General features: G+C 36.1%; 1 protein-coding gene across 1 annotated transcript; it reads right to left on the minus strand.

The window, feature by feature from the left end:
* Window positions 1-1,862: 1,862 nt before the first annotated feature.
* Window positions 1,863-8,803, minus strand: LOC144447639 (carnosine N-methyltransferase-like). Its single transcript, XM_078137716.1, has 8 exons — window positions 8,700-8,803; window positions 6,941-7,139; window positions 6,461-6,624; window positions 5,815-5,955; window positions 4,615-4,793; window positions 4,164-4,277; window positions 2,825-2,928; window positions 1,863-2,551 (listed from the first exon to the last, which is right to left on the minus strand). The coding sequence occupies exons 1-8, from the start codon at window positions 8,795-8,797 to the stop codon at window positions 2,414-2,416; spliced, it is 1,137 nt and encodes a 378-aa protein (XP_077993842.1). The 5' UTR covers window positions 8,798-8,803; the 3' UTR covers window positions 1,863-2,413.
* Window positions 8,804-11,217: the final 2,414 nt, after the last annotated feature.

Consider the following 11,217-nt stretch of genomic DNA (forward strand, 5'->3'; position numbering starts at 1 on the left):
TAAATTTGACAAAATTCCTAAAGTTAATTCTGAATATTATTGGCAAGCTTTAATTATTTCATGATTTTTGACAGAAATTCACCAAATGTAATCTCACAGCAAGGTGCAAGAAAACATTGTTAATGTGAAAATTACAAATTAAAAACATGTTATAAAAATTTGATCCACGAAAGTGATCATAGATATGTTGTAAATAGTAGTACTAGTCATAGCACCATGTATAAAATAGTAATGGCATTTTATAAAAATTATAGGTTGGCATCTTATATTTATAGTATCACTGATTTCATTTTTACAGCCTGTTTCACATTACCCTTCACCAGGTCTGTTTGATACAACCACAAACCAATGCAAAACTGGATATCAGATATCAAGATTGCAACTTCTTGCTACATTTTGAATAATATGAAATGAACCATTTTTTGCAACTAGACGCAGACATGTGGGTGCCAATGTTTTGATGTCTGTATTTGATATCTGCATGGTGACACATTAGTTTATTTCATTTAGACAAAATGTTCACAAGAAACTGTATTCATTCAATGGGAAGTGTAGCATACCGCAATTTCTTATTGTTTATTGGTTTCTGCGTGGTTATATCAAACTGAGTCGATGAATGGCGACTTAAAATTGGCTATATGTCCAGATTAGTTTGAAATATTGTGTATAACATCAAGGACTATCCATCCACAATATAGCCTGGAATTTGGTTTATACTATCATTAGCTTTATATCCAGAATATAGCTTAATTATCAAATTGTGTTCATATAGTTTCCTTTGTGGTATTTCATTATTAAAAAGTCATGATGAATCAGTAGGAGTTGATTGGTTGGGAAGTTTCTAATATGCTACAGTGTAGATAATGTGAAGCACTTCATAAGATTCATTCTGATTGGTTAGAAAAACAAAGGAAAACAAACACATCTGTTAGCTGTACTATTAATGAGTGATAAAGTATACTTTGTTATCCAATCAGTGGCAACCTTGTGATAGCTTCACATTGCCCCAACACTGTAACTACTATTTTCAACAAACCAATACACCAGCACACCTAACTATGATGCAAGTCCTAGTGTTTTTACCTCGTCATGTTGTCTTTAAACACAGCTTGTATATTTATTAAAACTAAATCTTTACAAAACACAAGCCAAATTATTTGCAAAAGTATGTTTTGTCTGTGGAGCCTTGAGTTGTTCTATAATTCTTGGTACCTGCAATAGCTTTTTACCTCAAGCTAGAGGGTCAAAATAGAACAAGAAGATCTACTTCTTTTCATGCACGCCTATAGTAATGTGCATGGAGCGGAAGTTATGGTGTCGACCAAGGAATTGACTGTTTGTTGTTTTTATGATGCACCTAGGCAGTAATATTCCATTTCAGGTACCGAGAATTCTAATGGTTGGGAACAATATGTCCTCAGACAATGTAGAGTTGATAACTCTACATCACACAAAGAGATAATCAGAACTTATATCAATATACTATATTAGAATGAAATTCATATATCCCTACTTCCCACCACAACTATTTTTTCATCGAATACTTTAAGAAAGATCTTCCAACACACAAAATGTACAGAAAAATTAGAAACTTTGAATGAATGAATGAATGAAAATCAGCAAACTGTGGCCACACTGTTGGAAGTTTACAATTGATGCTTTCATCTGTTGAAAGTGAACATAATCAGATCACGACTTTGCGATACAACACGCGAAAAACACTGGTGTGTTTGCTTGAATGAAGTGAGCTAAGGAAGGATTTCATGTGATGAAAAATGAGGTACAAAAACAACTGGGGTGCCCCTGATGTAGGTTGAAGTGACTATCAGTTTGTTTATATCTGTGGAAGTTATAATGTATCACTGTTATATACAAACAGTCATACTCAATTTTATACCATGTAGCATTCTATCTATAAACAGGATCCTGGTTCCTGTGTTTATACTTTGATAAGTTATCAACACTAATTACATTGTATGTCTTTGCATGGAACATTCTCACTTAACACCAGCAAGCAAACACATAGTATTTTTTCATGGGATGCATCTGAATGTAATGTAGAATTTTTCTGAATTCCATTCTTGTCTTGTCTGTTCAGTGTTCTCATGGTAATATTTGCAATGTTTGTCATGATGGAAACTCTGCAGTTCAATTTGTAGGACAGCAAGCTTTGAAATGCATATCTTGTCTAGATTTGTTTTCATCATAAATTAGAAATCTATATTATGATGGACACTGCATTTCAATTCTCCTGTTGTCTTTTTCATTGAAATGTCAGCAATTTTTGTCATACATAATACATAATCAGTCACCCTATGCATGTGTTGTCTGTTTTTGTCATAATTTGATGAGATGACATGATGAGCACTCTCCATTTCACTTCCTATGTTCTCTGTTATGCTGGCTATCTTTGTCATGATGAGCACTCAGCTGTTCCATTACTCTGAGGTCTGTCTGGTTTTCTACACACCAGGAACACACAACTGTACTCATATTTCAGCATATTCAGTTTGTTATGAGTGTATGTGGACTGCACCGACAGATTTTCATCCTAATGACACAAACAAAGTACACCAAGATTGATGACAAAGAACACCAAGATTGATGACACAAAGTACACCAAGATTGATGACACAAAGTACACCAAAATTGATGACACAAAATACACCACGACTGGTGACACAAAGAAAGTACACCAATATTGATGAAAAAAGAAAGTACACCAAGATCACTGAAGCAAACAAAGCACACCAAAATTGATGACACAAACAAGCAAAAGAACAAAATCTACATACATGTACAGTGTACCGGTAGATTAACTTACCACGATTTCAAATCCAAAGTTGAGAATAACTCCCCTAAGCACATCATAACTTAACTCAAGGGATGATTCATTGGCAGTATCAGCAAAGTGATACAACAAAGGTCCTGACAAGAAGAAAAAAAACAAGCTCCATATCTTTTACTTTTTTTCACTTTGATTAACCTTGAAGGGAAACACCACACCAGGAAATAAGACATTTTCATCAACTTTTCATATTTTGTGAAACACATGTGACTGAGAGTTTATGGTGTTGTAAAAAGGGTCATGTTCTCACATTTGTAGTCACCCATTCTTGTAATCTCTCGCTTAATCCTCTATTTTGCATCAAAATACCTATGTACTGATCTAGAATATGGTCATGTCATTCAACTTATATTCTTCCTATAATATGTACAAATAAACCTTCACTGATTGTTGTAGTAGCATTAGCATTAGACTACAATGTATATGATAATATATCATGATGGTTTGCTCTCACCAGCAGCTGTACACGTAAGTGTCAACTTTAACATGTATGTCAAAATCACTTTAAAGCCTGACACCCTATATATAGGGTGTAATTTCATAGAGTTACAGAAACCAAGTCATTAAAGCCTGACACCCTATATTTAGGGTGTAATTTCATAGAGTTACAGAAACCAAGTCATTAAAGCCTGACACCCTATATTTAGGGTGTAATTTCATAGAGTTACAGAAACCAAGTCATTAAAGCCTGCCACCCTACATATAGGGTGTAATTTCACAGAGTTACAGAAACCAAGTCATAAAAGCCTGATACCCTATATATAGGGTGTAACTTCATAGAGTTACAGAAACCAAGTCATTAAATGGTTAATTGGAACATATTGCTCTTAAACAAAGCATTATTCTAACTTTTAATAGCATAGTTGTCTGCTAACTTATTGAGAAATTTACTTAGCTACATGTACACTGTACTTGACTGGACCAACTTATGAGAAATGTTACTAAAACTACCTTGTACATGTATATATTCTATTCCATGAAGAATAAACAAATGCATTATACTTTAATTTCTCTTCTTTTTTTTGCAGAGATGATGGCAAAAGAACTCTGTACTAATAATTCTACTATCAGTATCAATGATTAAATCCAAACAGTATATCTTGCCCAATTTATGTCAATATAAATTATAAAGCTATGGAGCTAAAAATAGCAAAACGAGTCAAAAAATTTTTATTCAGTTTTATCACTTTGCTATCTGGACGAAGGAAGTGTATTTTCCACAGTTTGTCATTTTTTTGCACACGGTGGCCTAGAAACCCAATATAACATATTCCAGTTGCTCATATTTACAGAACTCAAAGTAATAAATACTCACCTAAATTGATCCAATATCCACCTGGTTTGAGTATTTTATAGATGGTCTCGATGTAAGCTAAGATGTTATTGGCTGTATCAATGAAATAACAGGTGGCCACACAATCCCAACTCTCTGATAACAAATATACATATTAAAATATAAGCTAAGATATTATTGGCTGAATCAAAGAAATAACAGGTAGCCATTGAAATAACAGATCATGGTGGCCAGAGAAACACAGCTGATGCTGGGTGGCATGTGGATCTGTAGATTTCTGAGAAATCACCAGCTGTCATAAAAAACATAGCTGATGATGGGAGACACACCTGGATCAGTGTAAATTTCTAAGAAATCACCAGCTGTCATAAAAAAACATAGGTGATGACGGGAGACATACTTGGATCTGTGTAAATTTCTAAGAAATCACCAGCTGTCATAAAAAAACCATAGCTGGTGACGGGAGACATACCTGGATCCGTGTAAATTTCTAAGAAATCACCAGCTGCCATAGAAAACATAGCTGATGATGGGAGAAATGAGGGGTCGACATCTGGAACGTGTATCGGTCTGATCTGATCATCTGCTGCCCTGTTATTACAATAATTATGTACCCATGGGTACACAGTCAAAGAATCAGTTCCCATTGACCTGAAATGAAAAACACAGGTGACAAATACTTACTTATTCCCCAATATCTTTCTTTATTCAGACATGGAAAATACTGGTGACCTAAGGAGCCTTGTCACTACAAGTCACAAATGATTAGATTCACCACAATACCCTGTATATACCTGTCTTGTTTGTGTTTTAAACACTGACTGTCAAGTGTCAGAATAACACCTTTAGATTATAAACCATGTGTATAGTTTTTGTATACACCTCTGTGAGCTTGTACTATATTATATCTTTTGTTGTATTTTGACCTGTGCTGCTATCTTGCATTGCATGTGGTGCTTTTTGTATTTACATCACCAATTATCAGTCTATCTACACATAGCCTGTCTATGATCTACATGTATGTCTCACTATCTATGATTTCACTAAACTCATTCTATCAATACCCAGGACAAATGCAGCTGTGGAATCACAGATCCAACTAAACAGATAAACTAATTGTTTACTGAACTTATTACTGTGTTTATATCTTAATTTGTCTCCTCATCTTATAAAGACGCTTTCTTACAGTGAGCCCTCTACACCAATTTGATACACCAATGATACACAGCAATCAGTGTGCCCTCTAATGATAGCCACCTTTTGTTGTTGTGAGTCAAAATGATAAAACCTGTGATTTCTTGTGAGTCACCACATAGTAAGAGATAGGGGAACACAAATTGTGGTGCGTCACTAGAATTGTGTGTGTCAGTACCACGTCAAATTGGCTTAGAGGGCACACTGACAGCAATTTCTTGTGACAAACCACAATTTGGTGTTCCCATATCTCTTATCATGTGGTGACTCACAAGAAAACACTTCTTTTTTTTTTGGTTAATTTAACAAACAACAAAACATTTCATTAGATGGTACACAGTTGGCTTACAAACATAAATCAATATGCTGGTTTGTTTCATCTTATCTGTATCAGGCAGGTCTCTACCACATATTCAATACTGGTTTGAGGAGAGAACTGTGTGATTCAGTACATCAAGAAAAATCAAGCAAAACTTACCTGTTTAGTATAAAATTGGATGCAAAGAGCATGAAGAGACTGACTTCGTTGCCTTGACATGTATAACCTTTACTGGCGATATCAAAACACAATCTTCCAAGTCCAGCACCAGGTACCAATACATTTATTGCTGTCGTATCACTGGTAATATAAGGAGACAAAACATGAGACTTACAACTGTCTGTCAATTACACCCCCTCCCCCCTTACACCCCCCTTCCCCTTCCAAGCCTTCAAGGGTAACTACTAAAAGGCAATATCAAAACACAACCTTGCTAAGTCTAGCTAATGGTATTAATACATTTAGTATTGTTGTATCATCACTGGTGGTAAGACAAGGAGAGACATGGAGACAATGCATGCAAGAAGTACAACACTGTCTGTCAGTACACACCCCTACCCAACCCACATCTTTAGGATGAATGTGCAAATAAAATGTCCACAATAAGATTTGACTTTCATTTTTAATTGGTTACGGTGCAGATAGAGCTAACTCAGAAAACTCACAACATATAACCCATCATATGTTATACAAACCATTAATTGAATTATTTGGATTTAGTACAAAATACACATATACAATGTAAATGTACAGGTACATGCAAAAAGAGACAGGAAGTCATGCACACTGTGTAGTCAATACTTACCATTCATCAGGAGGGAACCTCTTTAAAAGCTCATTGACGATTGGCTTATAACTGGACTCTCGTTCTTCTTGCCCTTCAATGGACCAATCACGTACCAGCTGCCTCAAGGTTGTCTTCACTTTAACCATGTCAAAGTGGCTCACGGGTGTAAGTGAATCAGTATCCTGTAGTTTATACCGGGTAAAACGTTGTCAGTCTATTATCAGAGAAAAATGAATATGTCAAACAGTTTCCTCGCAGACACAGACAGACAATTCACACTGACAGTGATAGGCAGAAAATCCTCACTGATACCTCACTGATACAGACAATCCTATCACACACACACACACACACACACAGATAGAGACATGGACATACACACACACACACACACACACACACACACACACACAGACAGACAGGAACACATAAACACACTCACACACACACACACACACACACACACACACACACACACACACACACATAATACATTACCTGTATGGGTTCATGGCTTTTATTTTCAAACATGTTGTCTGTGTGTTGTAAAATTAACTTTATGATTTCATAATTATGTTCTATGCAGGTTCGTATCTTGGCAAGATGGGGAAGAAAGCTTGGTACCATTTTCTTGTGTCTTTCTGGAATTTGGTGGAAATCATTCTGTGCTTTTACAACTCTTTCTATGCAGTATTTCCTGATGAAGAAAGACAATCAGAAATAATCAGTCTACGTATATCATATATTTTTGACTGATTACAGTTTACATGATGTGATGATGTGTAGTCTAGACTTCCTTACCTGTCACATTGCAAAACAAACATCAAGATTTTAGGAAAAAAGGAAACATCTCACTTAAGAATCCAAACACTTAGGTTAGATAAGGTTTAGTTTACTGTTTAGTTAGTATGTTCAGAGTGTTTGGAAAGTGATTGTTTGTCAGTAGGACTGACACTTAGCAAATGCTGTTGGTCTTTACTGAAAACTGTAGGTCCTTACTCTAAACCCCCCCCCCCCCTCCAAATGATTTTTAACATTAACATGATACAACATGTTGTCTTTTACTGAACTAAAATATGAGTGTACAATGAATAGTTAAATATTCACAATTAGCTATGAATTATTATGCCTTGGACTAACGTTAATTTTATTCACTGGTACAGTTGTGTGTTGTGTGGTGGGTTTTTTTTTGGGTGGGGGTGTTGTTGGGTTTTTGGGGGAGGGAGTTATTATTTATTTTTTGAGGGTGTTATTCATCATGAACAGCGACAGGTGAGAATACTCAGAAACTTCTTCCCTCTTTCCTTCCCATAGTCTAGCTGCTAGACCTCTGGCTTTCTTCTGATACGATATGACAAGCAACCGAAGGTTGTTTTATCAAGGTTGGAACACTATCACCTTCACTAGCGACCTTCGGTCAGCTTCATGGTGAGCAGCATAACCTGAGGGGTCTAGCAGCAAGACTATCCTTCCCCCTGCTTTCTTGGTTGTTTGACATTGTGCTATATATGTAAATTGTATATGTATGTTATACTTAGTACAATACACTGGCATGTGAACAATAGCATACACTGACCAGTACTACATTTCATGGTTTCAGACGTCGACTAGATCTGTGTTTAGGTTACAATGTGTGTCCTATCCAAATCTTTTGTTCAGGCCCATCTTGTCTTGCATTGTCAAATTATGTAACAGTAATCCCAATCGAACAACACTGAGGGGGGGGGGGGGGGCTGTTTACTTACTGTCCACCATGACATGTTTCCACAATAAAAACCAACGAGAACATACACCAGGGAAATTCTAAGGTTTGTCGGCACAAACTCTGATGGAAAATATACCTCAAATATACTCCGGTTGTTACCAGATCATACCATACTGTATAAACATTTCAAAAACTTCCCATGAACAATAAATAGACAAAAAAAACCACAAACTGTGAAAGTATAAGTTGTGTATGTTGACGCTTTCAAAGAATCTAGTTATCTTGACTAACTGTAATACTGTGTGCCCTGCCTCGTTGTCAATCATATTACACCTATTGATTATTTTCGAGTTGTAAATTTACAAATTAAACTATGATGTGAAATAATACTAGCAGTGATCCGCCACCCCACCCACGTATAAAACCAAACTTTAAAAGCCCTGGTGCAAGGTCAACTCGAGTGAGACATATCGGCATGGGAAATAGTACATCAGTGCGCATCCAATATACACACTTTACTATCAACTGGTATGACTGTTTGTGGATACTCACTTATAATGTTTAAATGTTCGAACAACCTTGTCGAAATGCTCTCGTTCTACCCTCTCCTCTTCGCTTTCCAAGACTTTAGAATTGAAGCTGTGCGCCATTTTGGGATCTGATACGCAGGCGCACTTGAAAGAACACGCTCGTCTCGATATAAACGAGCGCCACCAGTGTCGTATGTTTGAGAACTTACAGACATGCATGGCTTTATACCGTGAGATCGCAAACTTCTCAGATTCTCAGCATCGACCGGAAACTTATATTATGATAGCATCACAGAACTTTCAATATGTATTGTTTTAGTAGGAGAGAAGAGAAAATACGACGGGATTTACAATGTTATTTCATATCTAGGATATAATTCATTTTAAATGTATATTGTGACCTTGTAAGTTGTATTATTGTTTTAATCTGTATTGTCACACAAAGAATGGCACATGTTGGGACAATAAAGATTGTAATGTATTGCATTGTCTACAAGTTTAAACAATTTTAAATTAAAAAAATATAACATTTGCTTTACAATTTTGGCTCACAGCTCTAAAACGAGCGACTGTCTTAGGAATTCTGAAACATAGTATGCAGCCATGACTAGCTGGGCAAATGGGAAAACTAAACAACATATGCTGTAATATAGAATTCGAATATTATCGTATTGAATGTTTAGTGGTGGGGATACACAATCCTCAAATTTAACTAGTTATTCAGTTTTCACTGCTAGCTCAGCCCTGCATTACTGCATAACTTGTACTTAATTTTGGCATCACTGATCGATCAAATAAACTAGACTGTAAGATACGTCGTGACGTTCCGCCCTCATCTTAGAGGTTGGACGATGTGTGAGGGCGCCCCGTCGCGGCGTACCCTACAGACTATCAAATAAACCTGCTTTCGATAAAATGTCTTCTAAAGTTACTTCTTCTAATTTTTCCTCTAAGTTTTTAAGCCAATATGTGGTACTATTTTGGGAAAAAACAACTGTTAATTTACATAAGATTGTTCATGACACCTTAATTGAGCAAGCTGCCATCTAAATTTCATTTTTTAAAATACATTTTTATACATAATTTTTCCGAACTGGTGTATGTCTCTGTATCTAAAGACGATTGTTGAAGCTTATAAAGGACTTTATCTATCACAGTATTTTCAGTCTAATATTGATGTTTTTCTGTTTTACTTATTTGTCGTGAACATGAAATATTAAGTATATTAAACAGATATGTCCTTGAATGTTAGATATGAAGATTAGTATTTTGATGTACTATCACAATTAAAGGCCAATGATTCAATACCAAGTCTGCACGTTACTTTTTTCTTATTTGTTGAGCCATGCGGACAGACTGTAAGATATGTGTAATACCTCATGTCGTTCCGCCCTCACTGGTGAGGGGTCGACCGATGTGTGAGGGCGCCCCGTCATGGCATACCTCACAGACTACGATACAGTTTACACCATTTGTTTGTTCTGGACCATCTTATTTTATAACTTTTCCAGACAACTGTTGTCCACACCTAAATTACGATCCTAATCCAAACTAGTGATTTAAAGGCCAGGGTTTCAATCCCAGGATTTTGCATTAGTGTCATCTTACCAGTTGAGCCATAAGGATTTAGTTAGGATATCATTCTTCTGTTCTGAACCAACCATTTCTATAACTCTGTGAAATAAATCCTAATCTAACCTGGGCCTTGCCTAGATTGAGGCAAAATAAAAAACTAAAAAAATGACAATTTCATCCATCATCACACACCACACACACACACACACACACACACAGACAGACAGACAGACAGACAGACTCTCTTTCTGAGTCTCCGCTGTCTGTCTCCATTCTGTCTTTGTCTGTCTCTGTCTGTCTGTCTGTCTGTCTGTCTGCATCTCTCTCTCTCTCTCTCTCTCTCTCTCTCTCTCTCTCAATAAGTCGATTTACATCACTGTCTTTTGAAGCAGTAAGTTTATTTTTCAGATTAATACTTGAATCGTCCTTTATAAGTAGATCTACACTCTTGACTCAGCAAATATACATGCTATGTAGTGACTACCAAACTACTCTAGGCTGCTGAACTTCCTGAAAGGATGACAATTACAAACTTTGGAACACTCTCCAATTCGTTCATTCCTGGAGCTTCCAAGAGGAATGACAAACAGAAACTTTAAGAGCATTCTCTTTTTTGTACATCCCTTGACATTCCTTAAAGAATGACAAACATAAATGTTGGAGTTTGCTCCATCTTGTACATCCCTGGTTGTTCACCTATGTCAAAAAGTTTACTTCCGTTTTTTTTTATATATTATTTCTTACAGAAATTGATGAAGTTAACCATGGAAAGAAAGAAAGTTTGAATATTTTAAAAATCTCTGCAATGTATCAAAAAATCCCATAGAGTTTTGAAACCACAATATCATACTCCAAAACCAACTGACAGCACAGTTTCACCACTTGAGTCACAGAGATGGACTTACAAGAGTGGCAGAAAAAGACTCTGTTGAACAAGAAATTGAACAGCGTTTTTACAGGGTGTT

This window comes from Glandiceps talaboti, chromosome 16 (assembly GCF_964340395.1).
Source record: "Glandiceps talaboti chromosome 16, keGlaTala1.1, whole genome shotgun sequence".
Taxonomy (NCBI): Eukaryota; Metazoa; Hemichordata; class Enteropneusta; family Spengelidae; genus Glandiceps; species Glandiceps talaboti.

Excerpts from the sequence above, each read along its gene's own strand:
- LOC144447639 (XM_078137716.1), bottom strand. The coding sequence starts at position 8,797 with ATGGCGCACAGCTTCAATTCTAAAGTCTTGGAAAGCGAAGAGGAGAGG. Across the intron at positions 7,140-8,699 it reads CGAACATTTAAACATTATAA|GAAATACTGCATAGAAAGAG; the intron begins GTGAGTATCCAC and ends TTTCTTCATCAG. Across the intron at positions 4,278-4,614 it reads AGAAATTTACACGGATCCAG|AGAGTTGGGATTGTGTGGCC; the intron begins GTATGTCTCCCG and ends ATTTGTTATCAG.